General features: G+C 40.3%; 2 protein-coding genes and 1 pseudogene across 2 annotated transcripts in view; 2 read left to right on the top strand and 1 right to left on the bottom strand.

Annotated features, from left to right (window-relative positions):
• The window catches only part of LOC141519399 (solute carrier family 22 member 20-like), a 32,751-nt gene extending 14,263 nt beyond the window's left edge, over positions 1 to 18,488 (bottom strand). The window contains 4 exon segments of the mRNA XM_074231649.1: positions 3,139 to 3,262; positions 5,296 to 5,464; positions 18,061 to 18,215; positions 18,475 to 18,488. Coding sequence (XP_074087750.1) covers positions 3,139 to 3,262; positions 5,296 to 5,464; positions 18,061 to 18,215; positions 18,475 to 18,488 — 462 coding nt within the window.
• Positions 8,920 to 10,496, top strand: LOC141516630 (arginyl-tRNA--protein transferase 1-like; annotated as a pseudogene).
• Positions 18,489 to 19,340: 852 nt separating the features above from the next.
• On the top strand, positions 19,341 to 19,715 carry LOC141516631 (large ribosomal subunit protein eL39-like). The gene has a single exon (XM_074227637.1). It carries the CDS (start codon positions 19,386 to 19,388, stop codon positions 19,539 to 19,541), a length of 156 nt encoding a protein of 51 aa, XP_074083738.1. The 5' UTR covers positions 19,341 to 19,385; the 3' UTR covers positions 19,542 to 19,715.
• The last annotated feature ends 255 nt before the right edge of the window (positions 19,716 to 19,970 follow it).

Here is a 19,970-nt window from a genome sequence, read left to right as displayed (position 1 = left end):
ACAATGTACACATTAACAACAACATTGTGAGATGAACAACCTTTATGGAAGCAGCTCCTCTCAGCAATTCAGAGAGCTGGGACAACCATACTAGATTGGTAATGGACAATATTATCTCCATCCAGAGGAAGAAAAACAAAACAAAAAAAGACAAACCAATCTTTCAGAATCTGATGAACACTTTATAAAAATGATCTCTTAGTGTATCTCTTTCCCTTAATCCTAATTCCTCATACCAAAAATGACTAAAATGTAAATATGCTTATCCAAACTATGTATGTACAATGCTAACCTGACTGTTCTCCACTGAGGGGAGGGGGTGGGAAGGGAGGGTGGAAGGAAATTTTGAAACTTAAAAATATACATGTGCATATGGATGGAAATTTTTAAATTGCTAAAAACAATAATAAAATAAAATTTAGATATTTTAATTTATTTAAATTTATTGGGGATTTATTCAATTTATGTATTTAATTTATATAATAAATAAATTTATTTATATATTTAAAATGTAAATATTTAAAAATAAAATAAAAATAAATAAATGTTAAAAAACAGAAGATGGAGTAACTTGTGAGGGGAATAACAAGGTAGCCAGAGTCATTGGATAAGAAAGTCAAGGTGAAGTATAAGGAATTCAAGAAGACTAGAAAAGTAGTGGTGAGGAGACAGTGATGAAGCACTTCAAATGTCCTCAGAAAATATTAATTCTGATCCCTGAGGGTGTTAAGAAGATAGAACCACTGTAGTTCATTAAGTAGAAAGTGATAGGGGCAGACTTGGACTCCTGGCAGATCACTTTGACAGCTGAGTGGAGGACAGACTAGTGTAGGGAGACTCAGACAGGCAGAGCAATCAGCAGATTTTTGCAGAAGTAGTGGTACCAAATACTGGTGGCTGTGTTGGAAGAAAAGGGGAGCAAATGCAAAATACATTGTGAAGTATAAATTGAGAAGAAATGACAATAGGCAATGGATCACCAGACCATATGGTTGATAAAAATCTGGAACCAGGAAGAAACATGTTTCTGAGTTCTAATCCTCTATCATCCCTGCTCTCATTTATTTCCAAACAGGCCCTATCTACTGGCTTCTCCCTACTGCCTAACAAACCTGCCTGGGTCTCTCTCTAATTCCCCCAAAACCCTCACTTGATCTATCTCTGCTCTCACACTCCTGGAGGAAATCATATACAATAAATGGCTCCACTTCCCCTCCTCTCACTCTATCAATAATTCCCTCTTTAATTTCCAAGTTGTGTGATCCTGGGCAAGTCACTAAACTCTACTTTCCATGGTTTCTTCATCTAAAAAATGAATTAAAGAAGGAAATGATGAACCACTTCAGTATCTTTATCAATGTATCCCCAATTGGAATCCCAAAGAGTCAAACATGATTGAAAATGAGGATAAGAGGGGCGGCTAAGTGGCGCAGTGGGGGTGACTAGGTGGCGCAGTGGATAAAGCACCGGCCCTGGAGTCAGGAGTACCTGGGTTCAAATCTGGTCTCAGACACTTAATAATTCCCTAGCTCTGTGGCCTTGGGCAAGCAGCTTAACCCCATTTGCCTTTCAAAAACCTAAAAAAAAAAGAAATGAGGATAAGAGAGAATGTGACACTTAAGGATGACTCCCAGGTTAAAAATCTGAGTGACTGTGGGAATTGTGCTTGTTCTCAGGTGTAATAGGGAAATTCAGAAGGGATTAGAACTGGGGTTATTAGCTAATCAATTTAGTTTTAGTATGTTAAGATCAAGATATATTACTACCATTACTATATTGCTATATTACTACAGAACATCTAAATCAAAATGTCTAATAGCCATTTGAAGATGGCAGATTGGAGGTCACAGAGACCTAAACAGTGAATCAAGCTATTAAAAATCAGAATCCACCTGGTAAGTAAAGCATTCAGAATAATCTGGGATGATCTGGATAAAGATCAAGCAAAGGAGACTAATAGCAGTAATTATGGAGGGAAGAGAAAAAATATGAGAATAGTGTTTTGAAAACTTAGAAGAAAGAGTACAGGTTAAGCCACTGTAATCAGAGAGGAGTCCAAAAGGATGACAAGCGAGATTTGGCAATAAGCAGATTTGGGGGCGGGGCAGCTAGGTGGTGCAGTGGATAGAGCACTGGTCCTGGAGTCAGGAGGACCTGAATTCAAATCCAGCCTCAGACACTTAATAATTACCTAACTGTGTGGCCTTGGGCAAGTCACTTAACCCCATTTGCCTTGAAAAAAAACTAAAAAAAAAGATTTCTGTTTTCTTTGGTGAGAGAAGTTTCAGCAAAATGATGAGATCAGAATCCATTATACAGAGACTTAAGAAGAGAATAAAAGGAGGGGAAATGGAGTCACCTATTGCAGATGATTTCTTCCAGGAGTGTGGGAGCAAGGATAACTCAAGTGAGGGTTTGGGAGTGGGGGAGGGAGGGAGGGAGGGAGGGGACAGAGAGAGATCCAGGTAAATTTGTTAGGCAATAGGGGAGGAGTCAGTAGCCAGGACCTGTTTGAGAGCAAGGATGACAGAGGGAGCAAAATATTGAAAAAGACAGGTTAGTGGGATCACTTGTGCATGGTGAGGGACTAGGAATGACAAGAGGAATGACCACCTCTTCGAACACAACCCCTTCTAAGTCTCTTGAAAGTCTTGAGGGGGAAATGCAGCCAACCTTGCTCTGTGAACTCAGTATCAGAGAAGTGGGAGTTGGGATGAAGATACTTCAGAATCAATATGGGCTGCAGATGTTTGTTACATTGAATTGAATTTCCAGGGGGAACTGAACCTCTCTCATCATACTGATTTGTTTGCTTTCTCAGAATAATAGCTTTATACATATGCTTCATCTGCCTTAGATGCTAAAAAAATCCATTGCTAAGTTCATAGCTCAACTATAAGAAGGAACTCATTCTAAGGACCCCAAACATTTCTCTTTGCCCTTGCAAACTAGTTTCCATGCTAGCTTTGTCTTTGACTTTGTTTTTGTGTGAGATGTGTATTTGTTTTCATGTGAGGTGTATAATTGCACTCAATGTGCAATTCCTTTTTGAAATAGATTGGGTAAAAATCCTAAAACTAACAATGCCCTCTGAGACTGTTTTCTTGAGAGCATGGTAGTGATTTTCCTCGACCATACTTCTGGAGTGAGCTTTTCCCCCTGTTCCTTCTGGCCATTTATCCATGCCACCTTCTGAAGGGTCTTCACAGCCACATGGAGTTTGTTGTGAGTGATTAGCCAATGACCTGATTCTGGCAGGACCCCGACAGAGCAAGGAGAGAAAGGAAAAAATCATGAAAATGGGACACAGACACAAGAGGATCTCCTTTTCCCTAGAGTGATTAGAGAGATCAATGAGTCTATTCCAGAGCTAGACTCAGTGTGGGAAAGTTATAGGGTTGATTTCCAAACCACTTCCCTCCCCCAAGGGATGGGTTCCCAGTTTATCAAGTGTCAGAAGAGAAAGATGATGCAGAGAGGGAATCCATTTTCTGGTTGTTACTAGGGGCAGGGCTCTTAAATCTGGTGTGAACCTCCTTTGGGAATGAACAGATCTGCTGAAATTCCCTACCTTGAGCTTCTTGGAATGTGTGGATGGCACTATGACATGGTTTTATCAAGACTAGAACTAAACTTGGACCTGTAAAGGGAATTGGAAAGGTAACTTAGAGTCCTTCAAGACATTCTGATTAATTAGTCAATCAGTCAAAACATATTTTAAAAGGCATACTGTGGAGTCCATATTGGTGAAAACCACTGGTGAAACTACCTCTTAAACAATGGGCCTCCTAGCAAAAGTCTCTAGCTGTGAAAGCCATAATTATAATAATTTGGAGTCCTTATCAATGAAAGCTTGGAATATTAATTCTAGACTAATTCCAAGATTAATGTAAACCAAAAGAAAACACACTTCCTGTGGCAATGCAACAATGACGAGTACAAAACCTTGCATGCCCAGGACTTTAGCCAAAGCAGCCTAGATGTGGCACCCAGGTGTCTGGGACCCCAGCCAGTAATGAATAGAATAAACCCCAAAATATCAGCCAATCCTCATTAATATACAATCTGATCCCTTCTCCCTTTCTCTGGTTTCAATAATTATCACAAAGATTTTTTGGTTTGTTTATTATTTTGGTGGGGGAATTCCAAAATGTTGCCTAGCCTCTGCCCTGGACTGCTCTGCTGTGAGTATCCCACTTTGATTGTATAAATATTTATATCATCGATCTGGAGCTCCTTAGTTTCTTTCTTCAGAATCACAGTGGACTCCTTATTTGGGAGTACCTTATATATTCCACTGTGGGAATTTTCAGGTAAGACACCTACTGTGTGTCAGTACCTATGGCAGCCACTAGAGAGAGTGACACAATTCTAATCCCTTCCCTGAAGGAGCTTGCACTCTCCAAGGGGAAGTGACATGTCCTCAAAGAATTGTAGACCCAAAAAAGTATGATGACCTTGGTAGGGGTGGCTAGGGAGCCACAATGCCTGGCAGTAGCTAAAAGATATCTCTTAGAGGGTGGTACCTTTCCTAAGCTTTGAAGAAAACTAGAGGTTCTAAGAGTCAGACTACAAGGATTGTCCTGGGTATGGAGAACCTTCAAGACTTCACCAAGGGTGACCAAGAGTACTGGGCAATGACTCCTTAACATGCCTCGGCAGGTATGACCCGGCATGCCCAGAGGATCAGAGTCCACTTGAGTTTTTGCCAGCTGCCTCAGGTTCAGTTTCCTCATCTTCATAATGGGGATAATTATGGCATCTACCTTTTAGGGTTGTTTTGAAAGTCCAATGACATAAGACATGGAAAATGATTTGGAAACCATAATGTGCCATAGGAATGTCAACTTCTGTTATTTCAGGCAATTGGGGAAAATAAATTCAGAGGGGTGGATGCTGGACCTGGCCCAGAGCAGGGGAAATACGATGTCTGAATTCTTCTTAGCAAGGGATCAAATTCGACAGAAGGCCATAGTGGAGCTGTCATGGTCCCAGAGGCTTGACCAGACCTCTTGGGGACCGTTTGCACCATCCTACATTACACTGAAGACTCTTCTCTGTGTAGTACAAGATGAGTGGAGAAGGGCTTAGGAGAGCTTTGGAGTAGCTTTGCAAAGTGCCATGTCTCAAAGTCACATTTCCCAAGATACTTCTACTTGCTGCCTCTCAACCTCTATCTTAACTCTTTGATATTTACTTTAACCTATGGGCTGGTACATAGAAGGTTCTAAATAAATGCTTCTGAACTCAACGACTCAATGACTAGATGATTTATTTGCTTTCCTCTCCACATACAGAGCCAAAAGGAGGGTGAGCCCACAGCTAATTGAAATGGAAAACTGCAACCAGCGCCACTCTTGGACCAGGTAGGCCCATCCAGGCAGGAGGATCTGTCCCGGAGTTAAGGCATATTCATTCCAAGTGTTCACAAGGATGAGTTTCTCAGTAGGTATCCATTCTAAGGCTTAAGGGGAAAAGAAGATGAACAATTAATTAGGCTTCAAGAAATGTAGAAAAAAATAGAACCCCAAGATTGCCAAAAGCTTGGGTTTAAACTGGTTGTTCCTCAATGGTTCAACAATAAATGTTTCAACAAATATTTGTTAGGTAATTTATTATGGTCTAAGAAAACATTGTGCTAAGCAGTGGAGACATAAAGACAAACAAGGGTCATGCTTGATCCTCTAGGAGCTTATATTTTATCAAGTGGATAACACACATACCCCAGTGATTCCAAAAGCAAACACGTATTAAACTCCTACTATGTATCAGGTAGATCATATCACTAACCTTCAGAAACTTTAATTTTCAAAAATCATACTATTTCTAACAGTAATAATAAGACTCTTTAAAATTTTTATAACACTTTAAAGTTTACAAAATGCTTTAATATGTTTGTGTTTAAATCTTCAAAATAGCCCTGAGAGGGAGGGTGCTTTGCTATTTCCATCTTCTAAATGAGTTGTTGTTGCTTGTACTCTGTTCTAGGAGAACCATGACCTCAGGGAGCTGATGCCCTTGATAAAACAGGTAAATTCGATTTGGGGTGGGGGGAGGCTATGCTTAGTCATCAACCTCACTTTCTCCTCCAGGGTCATCTGGATCCAGTGGTCAGATATGAATCAGGACAACTGGAGATGGCCCTGAATGGGAGACACTCAGGGTTAAGTGACTTCCTTAAGGTCACACAGCTAGGAAGTGTTAAGTTTCTGAGGCTAAATTTGAACCCAGGTCTTCCTGACTCCAGGCTGACTCAGGTATTGTAACTGAGTAAACTGAGATTGACAGAGGTTTAATGACTTGTGTAATATCACAGAGCCTGTAAGTATTTTAGACAGAATCCAAACTCAGATCTTGCTGCCAATAAGTCCAGCACTTTATTCCCTCTGCCCCTTAACAGACTAATTAATTATTCAAACAGCAACATTATTTACCTTCTACCACTCATTAATCATTGTGCTAAGTGCTAAAAGTACATACACATGTACATGTGTCCACAATCATTTTTCTGTGAGTGATTAGCCAATGGCTTGTTTCTGGCAAGACCCTGATAGAGCAAGGAGAAAAAAGGAAAAATCATGAGACTGGGACACAAACAAAAGAAAAACAAAATTAAAACATTCCTTCCTTTGGAAAGCAGCCTGGCAGAAATTGAGATTAGACCAACATCTTACACAACGTTACTCAACATATTGGAAATGCATACGTGATCCTAATACTAAATTTCATAGTCTAAAAATAGAAGAGATACAGTTTATATATTTCTCACAGTTATGCATAGAAGATATGTTCTGATCAAACAATGAATGGAAACAGTTACAAAAGATAAAATAGATGAATCTGATCACTTGAAACTAAAAAGATTCTGCACAGACAAAATTAATGTATCCAGACTAAGAATGGAAATGGTCAAAGGAGAACAAAATATCTTTATCAAATTAATCTGATACCTTGTCTCTCAACTTTTGGTGTTCAAGATAAATATGCATAAATCAATAAACTATATATGCATGCATATATGCATATACATGTATTCATATATGTATTTTACTAATAGCCTTTGCTCATAAGACAAATGAACAAAGGATATGAAGAAATAGTTCTAAATGAAAGAGAAAGGTTTCAAAAATATTGACACGCAATAAAAGGATGCTCCAAATATCTCATAACATTTAGTTGGCTGAATGGTTCTTGTCCTTCATTATCAAGGAAGACCAAAAACAACTATGTTAGAGACAGGCTGCAGTGTGTCTGACTGTGGCTAATCAGATCAATACAAACCCAGAATGTTGTTTCTCCACAAACAGACCATGTGAACATCTGGGAGGGATTCTCTAAACTTATGTTTTCTTTGAGCTACTTCAGTTCTGCCTTTCTCATAGAGCACAGTACCCTCTCTAAAAAGGGCATACCATTCTGGGCTATCCTGTGACAGTGTCTCTCACTCCCTCTCACACACATACACGTGCTCTTTCTCTCACTCTCTCAAATTCACAATCTCACTCTCTTATTAAGAGAGATCTTTAGAGAGTCTTAATATTCCTTTTTCTGAACTCCCCTATGAGCATTTGCCCTATGAGTTCCATAAAATAATCTTTTTGGCAATTGTACATTTTGGCATTTTAATAAGGTGGTCAGCCCATCAATACTCTCTGTAGTAACATTTGATTGATTGTTAGTTTATGTCCAGAAAGGACCTGTGTCTGATTTCTTCTCCTGCCAGGTGATCTTCAGAATCTTCCTAAGATAATTTACATGGAAGAGATTCAGTTCCTGACATGGCACTGGTAGACTGTCCAGGTTTCACAGGCATATAGCAATGAGGTCAGCACAACGGCTCTGTTGGGTAGTCAGTCTGACACCTCTTCTCTCTAGATTTGAATTCAGGTCCTCCTGACTCCAAAGTGGTGCAACCATCTAGCTGTCCCCTTCACTGTTAATTGTTAAACCAAAATAAGAATAAGTCCTAGAGATCCAATCTATACTTAGTTGCCATCTTAGCTTCAGAGGCTGCAATGAGGGCACAATCTGCTAACAGAAGATCATACAACAACACTCCCTTCACTTTAGTCTTGGCTTGTAGCCTTTCCAAGTGAAGACTTTACCAGTAATATGGTTACTGAGTTTAATGCTTTTCTCATCTTCAGGAAAGGCATTTGATAACAGGGATGAAAACATCATGCTAAAAAGCCTGGGAGCAAGGACAAGCCTTCTTTCACTCTGTTGTTGACTGGAAAATCTTGAGATCATCATCCACTATCCAGAACCCAGACAAGCATGCTGTACAATACTGATGAACTTCTCTGAGCAACCAAATTTTGACATAATTTTCTCTAAGCCCCAGAAACTGATGGTATCAAGGCCTTGGTCAGATCTACAAACATATACAGACCTCTGTTCTTCTCTTGGCATGTTTCCTGGAGTTGTTAGGCAGCAAATATATATTGACTCTTTCCCAACTCTTTCTGAAGCCATGCTGGCTCTCAGGGAGGTGACCATCTGCCAGGTGAAGTATCAGTCTATTGAGAAAGACTCTGGCCAGAATCTTACCAGCAATGATTAAAAGAGAAATTCCCCTGTGATTATTAATAGGACAAACTACTCCCTTTACCTTTATAGAGATGGACAATGGAGGTATCCTTGAATTTGGGGGGATAACCGCTTCATATCATAAAATTTGGAAAATTTCAGCCAGCTTTTGGATGAACAATGAACCCCCCCACCTTGTAGATCTCAGCTGGAGTACAATGAGCATCAGTACTTTGCCACATGAAAGGAACCAAATGGCATCCAAAACCTCTTCTTCAGTTAGAACTTCAACTAGGAACAGATTGACTTCAACTTGATGTGAATGGTCAGTGGCTTCTGCATTGATTGATAATAGTCTGTTAAGAATACTATGATTGTGGGGTGTCAGCCCGCGGGGCGGGGAAGATGGCCAGGGCCCCAGGCGCCTCCCCGACCATTGTCAAGTACTTCAAGGGTGAGGACTTCTACCGCTGCGGCTACTGTAAAAACGAGACGGGGAGCCGCTCCAACGGCATGTGGGCACATTCAATGACGGTTCAGGATTATCAAGATCTTATAGACCCTGGATGGCGAAGAAGTGGGAAGTATGTATACAAACCTGTTATGAATCAAACATGTTGTCCTCAGTACACAATAAAATGTCGACCTTTACATTTTCAACCATCAAAATCTCATAAGAAAGTTTTAAAGAAAATGTTCAAGTTTTTGTCTAAAGGAGAATTTTCCAAAGGGAATAATGAAGAAGAGCCCATGGATTCTCAAATGGATAATGCAGTTATGGATGATTTTGTTCTAAAAAGCAAGTTGGACATACATTCTGACCATAGACCCCTTGGTGAAGGTTATAATGAAGTCATAGAGAAGGAAGTAGAGGAGAAAGAAGAAAAATTGGAAGATAAGAAAACTAAAGAATTAAACCAGTCACATGCTCAAAAAGAGAAACTGGGGTCTGGTGAACCATCAAGTTCTGTTAAAGTTGTTGCTTCAGCTCCCAAGCCAGGCAAAGGGGCTGATTTGAATAAGCCTCCATGTAGAAAAGCAAAGGATATACGCAAAGAAAGGAAAAGGCAAAAACTCATTCTGAAGAGTCAAACAGATAAACTTGAAAGTTTCCGAGTTAGAACATGAACCACAACTTTTGCCCTCAGAAAAACCTAAATTAAATCAGTGTAAAAACTTTGAAGATTTCATTTTTGACATCTTACCAGAGGATGCTGCACATCGATTAGAGGTGAGGTTAGTACCTGTTTCCTTTGAGGACCCAGAGTTCAAGTCGTCCTTCTGCCAGTCACTCTCTTTATATGCCAAGTATCAAATGGCCATACACAAGGATACAGCAGCTGAGTGTGGAGAAGCTGAGTTCATGAGATTCCTTTGTACTTCGCCACTGGAGATGGAGAATCCTCCTAATGGACCTGATTATGGTTATGGATCTTTTCATCAGCAGTATTGGCTGGATGGGAAAATAATTGCTGTGGGTGTCATAGATGTCCTTCCATATTGTGTGTCATCTGTATATTTGTACTATGACCCTGATTATTCCTTTCTGTCTTTGGGGGTCTACTCTGCCCTACGGGAAATTGCTTTTACTAGACAACTTCATGAGAAAACTTCTCAACTCAGTTATTACTATATGGGTTTCTACATTCACTCTTGCCCTAAAATGAGATATAAGGGTCAGTATAGGCCTTCTGACTTGTTGTGTCCAGAGACATATGTTTGGGTGCCTATTGAGCAGTGTCTGCCTGCACTTGAGAGCTCTAAATACTGTCGCTTCAACCAAGATGCAAAAGCAGTTGATGAAGAACGAATTAAAGAGCTTGATCGATTACGGGTACTTTACAAGAGACCAATTATGCCTTACAATGTATATAAAAAATGACAGAAAGGACCAAGTGATGAAGCCATCATTCAACAGTATGCCAACTTGGTGGGACAGACCTGTTCTGAAAGGATGTTACTGTTTAGAAGTTGAAAAAAAAGAATTATTAAAGAATCAATATTTCACTCTCACCCTAGGTCCTATATGATTGCACTCCATTTTATTATGATTAACACACTTAAATGTTAATAAAAGATCCATAGAATATATTGTGACCATCTAAAATTAAGTATCCAATTTCAACTATTATATGACTCTCTTAAAATACTTAAAGTGAAATGTTAGTGAAGTATTACTATAGAGAGATTTTAAAAATATGCCTAGATATTTAGCCTTGTACTTTGAAATTTTGGAAGATTGGGAATTTTTTTTCCTTCAAGTTACATTAGAATTGTCATCTGTTGATTCTTTATGGTAAATAAAATTATTAAGGTATGCTTAAAAAAAAAGAATACTATGGAAGTGTTCAGCCCATCTCTCTAGGATCATGTCCCTGTTGTTAATCAATGTGGATCCATCAGCACTGAGTAGTTAAATGCACTATATGTCTTTAGCCAATAAATAGCCTGCAGCTCATCCTAGAGGCACTTTGAGTTGTTACTATCCACATGAAACTGAATTTCATCTGCTTCTTACTGAGCCAATAACCCTGAATTTCTCTAAGTTTCACTTGTGCTTTACTTTTGATGGAATTCAATGCTATCTTTTAGAAATGGATAAACTATCTGCTGGGCAAACCCAGTGGAAGTCTCATTTTTCATTTAGCAACTTCTGTATTTCCTCATTCATTAAACCAGTCTTTGGTGAGTGTTCTGACCCAAATGAGCAAATGCAGTGCTATGCATCAGATTTCCAAAAGCTGCCAATTGCTTTTCTGCCCCACTGTGGCCAACTGTGTTTGACTCAACTTTCTCTATAAGTTAGCAACAAATTTCCCACTCAGAGAAGTATTCTAGTCGCTTGACATTAATTCTTCTGGTTGTCAGTTTGCCTTGGGGCCACCACTTTGGTTGCATGTGAATATTCAGCTTGAAGAGGTGAATCCTTGAGCTGTTCAGCACTTTGTACCACATGTTGCCTTCGACATTCTCACATGCTATGTATCTCTTCTCTTTACAATCATATAGTCTATTAAATCTCTATGTTTACTGCAAGGGTGCATCCAGGAAGCTTTGTTACATTTAGATAAATGGAAAAATCTGTTTGTAATGAGAAGGTCAAGAGATGCACAAGGCTTCAGTAGTAAATGACCTTTGCTGTTGCTATTTCCAATTCCATTCCTACCAAGTTTTCCGTGCTATATCTGGTAGTCTGAGACTACTCTAGCATTAAAGTCACCCAGAATTATGAGCCAGCTTGTCCTGTTTTGGTACATTGATGATAAGGGTCTCAGTTCTCTTTTTTTTTTAGGTTTTTGCAAGGCTAATGGGGTTAAGTGGCTTGCCCAAGGCCACACAGCTAGGTAATTATTAAGTATCTGAGACCAGATTTGAACCCAGGTACTCCTGACTCCAGGGCTGGTGCTTTATCCACTGTGCCACCTAGCCGCCCCTGGGTCTCAGTTCTTCATAAAATTTTTCTTTGATCTCACCAGGGTTTACCATAGTGGGAGTGTAGGCATTGATGATAGTGGTGTGGTCTTTTCCTGCAAATGACAATCACATTGTGATGAACTTGTCATTCACTTCATTTGATAGGCATACAAGCTTGATAACTAGATTATTTTGATTGCAATATCCACATCAGCTCCATGGTGCTCCCCTTCACTGCAGCCATCCCAGAAAAATGTGTATCTGGCTCTGACCTCAGTAAGCTCACATGAATTTGCCAACCTTGTTTCAATCAGGGCTGCTATTTGGATGTGTATTGAGTTCTCTTGCAACCAAAGTTAAACATATATCAGGTCTATTGAATATTGTGTTGTCTTTGAGTGGGCATACATTCTGTATATTGATGGTGAGTGAAATCATCTTTGGAAAGATGGATCGCCAGCTTCTCTCAGCAGTTCAGAGATCAAGGACAATCCTAAGAGACCTGCTATGGACAATGTCATCCATATTCAGAGAAAATAACTATATAGAGTCTGCATGCAGAATAAAGCATGCTATGCTCACTTTTCTCAAAACTGCTTTCATGTTTTTCCTTTCTTTCTCATGCTTTTTCTTTCATCTTAGGTCTTATTCCTCTTCACAACATAACTAATATGGAAATATGTTAAACATGATAGTCTATGTATAACAGATTGCTCATTGCCATGGGGAGGGGGAGGGGGATGGAAGGAAGAATGATAGAAAAATGTCAGACTCACAGATTTGTAAATATATGAATTTTTAAAACTACCTTTGGTGTGTAATTAGAAAAGTAAACTTTTTTTTTTTTAGATTTTTTTTTTTTTGCAAGGCAAACGGGGTTAAGTGGCTTGCCCAAGGCCATACAGCTAGGTAATTGTTAAGTGTCTGAGACTGGATTTGAACCCAGGTACTCCTGACTCCAGGGCCGGTGCTTTATCCACTATGCCACCTAGCCACTCCTAGAAAAATAAACTTTCAATTAAAAAACTGCTGTTTTCTTTTTTCTTTTTTTTTTTAGGTTTTTTTGCAAGGCAAATGGGGTTAAGTGGCTTGCCCAAGGCCACACGGCTAGGTAATTATTAAGTGTCTGAGACTGGATTTGAACCCAGGTACTCCTGACTCCAGGGCCAGTGCTTTATCCACTACATCCCCTAGCCACCCCAAAAAAACTGCTGTTTTCAACGAGATGACCTATGGCCTGGATCAACTGGGTGCAGGGTTATGACTACAGCACCCAGCATATCCATACTTGCTGCTTGATCATTCACCTGATACCACAGGACTTTAAGATAAGAATGAAAATGATAAGGGTGATATCTTTTGATTTGTGTGTGAATTGGATTTAAGTGAGACAGAGTTTCATAGTCACCAGCCTCACTCTCTTTTCCAAAGTTATCACAGTCCAGTGGGAAGAATCAAGACAGCTGATGATGACTCTAGATGCAATGGATGACCTTGACCTCTTCTATGTCTAAATCAAGCTCTAAGCACTCCTTAGCACCTGATTCAGCTGCCTTCATGATCATTGGAATAAATTGTTCTCCTCCACCCATTCCACCAGGGGAAGTTTTTGCATACTTGGGGTAAATATGCCCCTAACTCCCTGACAGATTTGAGACCCCCCTCAGTTACTCTTAACCTGGTTGAGCCCAACTGCCAAAATGGTTTACGAGAGTGTGGCTCCTGTGCATGCTAGAGCTTCTTAAAGCCATCGGTGGAAGTTAGGTGGACATCAGAGGTGGAAAGAATCACTGAAATGGGTTCTACAGCTCCCACACTAGAGGGGCTAGTCCCATAATAAGAGAAAGGTAGATGAAAATAATACTGAGGGGAGGGCAGAGCCAAGATAGAGACAGGAGAACAGCCTTTCCCAGGAGTTCTCTTTAAAATATTTCAAAAACCTTAAAATTATGACACTAGGGGCAGCTAAGTGGAGCAGCGGATAGAGCATCAACCCTGGAGTCAGGACAACCTGTGTTCAAATCTGAGCTCAGACATTTAATAATTACCTAACTGTGTGATCTTGGACAAGTAACTTAATACACTTTGCCTTGAAAAAATCAAAAATTTTTAAAATGTAAAAAAAATATGACTCTAACTAAATGTTCAAGAGACAGAACCCAGAGGAAGGTCTAGTGAAGCAATTCGTCAGCCCAAAATAACCTGGAAGGTCATGGAAATACTCTGCTCCACAGGATTTGAGGGAGGTGGCAGTGCATCCAGGATCAACACAACAGAGTGAAGGAGCTCCAGCCTTTTAGGAAAAGCCTGTGGGACACCTGGGTCCCTGGGAACATTGGTTCCTGGCAGCAGAAGCAGTTTCTTGACCTGAAAATCCAGGAAACATGAAGCACAAATTGGAAGATGGTTTGGGGGCAGAGAAACCTCTGCCAGAGTGAGTAGGAACCAGCATGGCCCTCAGCACAGCCATGACCCTCAGTGCATCCCAAATCCCAAGAAACAGAAGCAGGTCACAGAGCTGCCCAGCAGGAGCTGCCCAGCAGCTGCTTCCAGAGTGCTCAGTTCATGAAAGGTAAGGGGCTGAGGGGAGACTGTCAAAGACTCTCTTCTGTTACTGGGACAGAACGTTTGTGCTTTGTCCTCATTCAGACCCTGATCACAGTCTGGGACCCACTATTAACATAGAGCAGGGACCCTCCTCACAGCTTCAGGGCAGAAGGGTATGCTTGTGGTCATCCACAGACCAAAGCCCAGGCCAGGAGAGAAGTCAGAGCCTCTCATGAGACCTTGAAGGAACTGAGGTCCTTGCAGGGGTATCTCAATAATACTCAAAAGCTCAGGAAGCACCCCAAAACCAGGGCACAGGCTAGGGAAATGATTAAACAGGAAAAAGGAATCTGACCATAGACAATTACTTTGGTCCCATGAAGGATCAAAACACACACTCCTAAGTTGACTGTATCAAAACATCCAAGAAATATAGAAGTTGGACTCAGACTATGAAAAAGTTCAAAAAAAAGATTTTGAAAATTGGGGGCAACTAAGGTGGCATAGTGGATACAGAACCAGCCCTGGAGTCAGGAGAACCTGAGTTCAAATCTGGCCTCAGACACTTATTACCTAGATGTGTGACCTTGGGAAAGTCACTTAACCCCATTGCCATAAATTTTAAAAAATTAAAATTAAATAAAAAAAGATGTTGAAAATCAAGTAAGGAGGGGCAGCTAGGTGGCATAGTGGATAAAGCACCAGGCCTAGAGTCAGGAGTACCTGGGTTCAAATCCGGTCTCAGACATTTAATAATTACCTAACCGTGTGGCCTTGGGCAAGCCACTTAACCCCATTTGCCTTGCAAAAACCTAAAAAAAAAATTCAAGTAAGGGAGGTAGAGGAAAAATCGGGAAGTGAAATAAGAGAGATGCAGGGAAAACATGAAAACTAAGTCATCAGCTTGGTAAAGGACATCCAAAAAAATGATGAAAAAAATAACATGTTAAAAAACCAGTATAGGTCAAATGGAAAAAGTAATCCACAATGTTAATGAAGAGAATAATTCCTTAAAAAAAAAAAAAAGCAGAACTGGCCAGTTGGTAAAAGAGATAAGAAAGCTCTCTGAAGAAAACAACTCCTTCAAATTTAGAATGGAAATAAAAGGAAGTTTATGACTTTGAGAGGAATCTAGAAACAATAACCCAATACCAAAAGAATAAAAACTAGAAGAAAATATGAAATATCTCATTGAAAAAACAACTGATCTGGAAAACAGATCCAGAAAAGTCAATTAAAAATTGTTGGGCTATCTGAAAGTCATGATCAGGAAAAGGGCCTTGACTTCATTTTTATTTTTTTTAGGTTTTTGCAAGGCAATGGGGTTAAGTGGCTTGCCCAAGGCCACACGGCTAGGTAATTATTAAGTGTCTGAGACCGGATTTGAACCCAGGTACTCCTGACTCCAAGGCCAGTGTTTTATCCACTACGCCACCTAGCCGCCCCTTGACTTCATTTTGAAAGAATTTCTACAGGAAAATTGCCCAGGTATCCTAGATGCAGAGGGCCAAATAGAAATTGAGAGAATCTACTGATCTCCTGAAAAAGATCCCCCCAAAATAACCCCCAGGAATATTCTAGCCAAGTTCCAGAACTCCCAAATCAAAGAGAAAATATTATAAGCCACCAGAAGGAAATAATTTAAGTATCATGGAGCTACAATCAGGATTACACAGGACTTAGCAGCATCCATATTAAGGACTCATAGGACTTCGAATATGATATTCTGGAAGGCAAAAAAGCTTGGGATGCAACTGAGAATCAACTACTCAGCAAACTGAACATCGTCTTCCAGGGGAAAAGATGAACTTTCGATGAAATAGGGGAATTTCACATGTTCTTGTTGAAACAGCCAGAGCACAGAAAGATTGATCTTCAAGTACAGGATTCAGGCAAAGCATAGAGAGGGTGGATGAGAAGGGTAAATTATGAGGGATTTAATGATGATGAACTTCATTTATTCCTGCATGGTAAGATGATATTGATGATACTCATATGAACCCCTTCATTTAATAGACCAGTTAGAAGGATCTTTTATAGACAAGTCACAGGAGAGAGCTAAATATGAAGATAGAATATATTTTTTTAATAGAGTCAATGGGTGAAAAGGAAATATACTGGGATAAAGGGAAAGGAGAGGTAAAATAGGCTAAGATATTTTATGTAAAAGAGCCATGAAATAGTTTTTGCAATGGTATGAAAGGGGAAAGGTGAGGGAGAATGTAGGAGCCTTCATTCTCATCAAAAATGACTCGGAGGGGTGGCTAGGTGGCACAGTGGATAAATCACTGGCCCTGGAGTCAGATGTACCTGGGTTCAAATCCGGTCTCAGACACTTAATAATTACCTAGCCGTGTGGCCTTGGGCAAGCCACTTAACCCCATTTGCCTTGCAAAAACCTAAAAAAAAAAGAAAAAAGAAATGACTCGGAGAGGAAACTACATACTTAATAGGGCATAAAAATCTAGAAGAAAAAGGAGAGAAAGGAGATGGGAGAAAGGGGATGGGGGAGGGGAGGGAGGAACATAGGCGACAGAGGAGAGGGTAAATCATGGGAGAGGGTAGGCAAATACAATACATTTTTTTTTTCTTTTTGCAAGGTGGTGGGATTGGGTGGCATATCTAAAATCACAGGGCTAGGTGGTTGCTGGGTGGGAGTGGGACATGGACTTGGGGCCTCCTGGCTCTAGGGTCAGTGCTCTGTCTGCTGAACCACTAGACTGCCCCACAGCACATTTTTGAAGAGGGACAGAGTGAAAGGAGAGAGAGAAAACATAAAAAATGGGAGTGGGGAGGAATGGATGGAGGGAATTAGAATCAGCAACAGCAACTGTGGAAAAAATATGGAAGTAACTTCTCTGATAGACTTGATAAAGAATGCCATCCACCCCAGAGACAGAACTGATCATATCAGAACACAGACTGAAGCACATTTTTTCTTTTTCTTTCACTTTATTTCTTGTGAGGTTTTTTTAATGTTTGTGGGGAAGGGGTAGAAGAGAGGATGCTCCTAGCTGAAGCTTTTATGAAGGATAAGTGGTCCACAAGGGCTTCACACTGAACCCAGCTTTGGACTTTTTCAATATAATGATCAGGGGAAGGAGAGGAAGGAGAATAGTACAGTGTGGGGAGAGAAAGAAACAAACGGAAAGGGAAGGGGAGGGAGAAAAAGTCAGGGAGTAAGGGAGGGAGGGAGAGAGGAAGAGGGAGAAGGAATGAATTGAGGAATTCCTTTAATTCAGGAATTCCAAGGAGGTAAATCTCCCTCTGTAGAGGCAGACTGGATCTTTTCTGCATTCTAAGACCACCTAAAGATTTCTGACTTGCCCAGGCTCACATTGTTATCAAATATCAGAAGTAGGAGTTTACCCCAATTATTCTCTATTCACTGTCAATAAATCAGTCAATTTTTCAGACCATACTTACTCTTGTTATATTTCAATAACATTTATAGTATAATTTTTCTAAACTTACCTGTTCCCTACTTGGCTGGCCTCAGAACATCTCACTTTTTCTGTATTCCTCCTCAGAGTATAAACACAAATTTGCTACTTTCTCGATTTTACTTACTCAGACAATTTTTGGTGAGATTGACGCCTACTAATGCAGCACCAGAGAGGAATCTGAATATGGCATAGCCAACAAAGGTAGGCACAGATGCTGCACATGTACCAGTAATCATGGCCATCAGAGAGGACCACAGCATCACTGTCCTTCTCCCAAACCTAAGAAGAAAGTAACAAAATGGTATCACATACAACATTCTGATGGTGGCTTGGTTCTAATTTTGTTCTCTTCTCTCTGAAACATGTGCTCTGACTTTTTTTGTTTGGAAATAGTAATTCCTCTCACTCTCTGTTAATGAAAATCTAAATACTGATATTGTGTCCTCAGTTTCCCAATCAGCATCTATCAACAGACAAGTGCATCACATGTCAGATTCTGCAGACACACAGCTGGTAGATTCCATTGTCCCTAGGTTACCCACTACATCCCATAACCGTCACCCCCCCAAAAAAAATTAGCTTATTTCTGATTTTTGAACAGTTGCCATCTGAGATACAATCTTTTTGGTCAGGCATCATTTCCAGTTAAATTAAAAATACCTTAGGAAATCTTAATATAGAAGGCTCTTGCTAGTCCTTATTGCCAATCAATGCTTTCTCTGTGACCTATACATTAACTGAGGTCAAACAGAATTTGAGTGCCAACCAAGCCAATTAACATTTTTCTAGGGACTCTTGACTTTGACTCTCACAAAAAAAGGCACCCAGTTCTTTGAGAAGTCAATTAGAGATGTAAACCTCAATATTTTTTAAAGATAATAATCCATTATGAACATATTAGTCAGAAGAAAGCTTACAACATCAATAAGAAAAATTTCTGCAAAGTGAAGTTTTTCTGTGTGCTATGTCTGTGTGTGTGTGTGTGTGTGTGTGTGTGTGTGTGTGTGTGTGTGTTAGGTGAAAGAGAAAGTGAGACAGGGCTAGCTGGGTGGCTCAGTGGATAGAGCACCAGCCCTGGAGTCAGGAGGATCTGAGTTCAAATTTGACTTTAGACATTTAATACTTAGTTTAGGCAAGTCACTTCCCTCTATTGCCTTGCAAAAGTCAAGAGACAGACAGAGAGAGAGAGAGAGAGAGACAGAGACAGAGACAGAGACAGAGACAGAGACAGAGAAAGAGAGAAACCTAGGTTGCCTCACAATTGTTACTTTTGTTCTGTAGATTTGAAGCTCAGCCAGGGTCCTTTCTTCTAAACCTTGGTTCAGAGGCCAGAAAACAGGAAGAAATGATCATTTATTTGCCACTGTAGTTAAGCTGCAAAAATAAGGTGAATGGCTTTTTTCGCCCGTCCAGCCATCGTGGTGGAAGCTTGGCTGTCATCTCATCATCATGTCCTCTCATAAAACATTCAGAATCAAGAGGTTCCTGGCCAAGAAACAGAAGCAGAATCGTCCCATTCCCCAGTGGATTCGGATGAAAATTGGCAATAAGATCAGGTACAACTCAAAGAGGAGACACTGGAGAAGGACCAAGCTCGGGTTATAAAGAATGGCCAGGGAAATGAAAGACATTCTACACCAAGACCACCTCCCCCTCCCTGCCATTGCATCCATCCATCCACCCATTCATCCATCCATCCATCCATCCATCCATCACTTAAATCGCCTCATTGCCCCCAATAAGAAGTAACTACTACTGCTGCCCCTCCCATTTTGGAAACCTGTCTTCCAAAGTGTACACGTCAAAGAAAACCCCCAGTAAAGTATTCGATTTGTCTTGCCCTTGAATGTCTTCATCTCTTGCATCCATTCATTTGGTAAACTGTGTGTCGTGATATAGTTTAAATTGCTGTTCTCTCCATCTCTGTGTGGCATTTGTCTGAGGTTATGCTTAAGAGGCAGAGATCATCCCACAACAAGTTATTCCTGTCAAGAAAAACCAAGCTCAAGCCCTGCCTCAAACAAGCCTTCACAA

This window comes from Macrotis lagotis, chromosome 3 (assembly GCF_037893015.1).
Source record: "Macrotis lagotis isolate mMagLag1 chromosome 3, bilby.v1.9.chrom.fasta, whole genome shotgun sequence".
In the NCBI taxonomy this organism is placed as follows: Eukaryota; Metazoa; Chordata; class Mammalia; order Peramelemorphia; family Peramelidae; genus Macrotis; species Macrotis lagotis.
Note: the sequence above shows the minus strand (reverse complement) of the source record. Positions and strands in the feature narration are given on the sequence as shown.

Bases quoted from the DNA above. Each gene is read 5' to 3' on its own strand.
- LOC141516631 (XM_074227637.1), top strand. From the start codon at position 19,386: ATGTCCTCTCATAAAACATTCAGAATCAAGAGGTTCCTGGCCAAGAAA.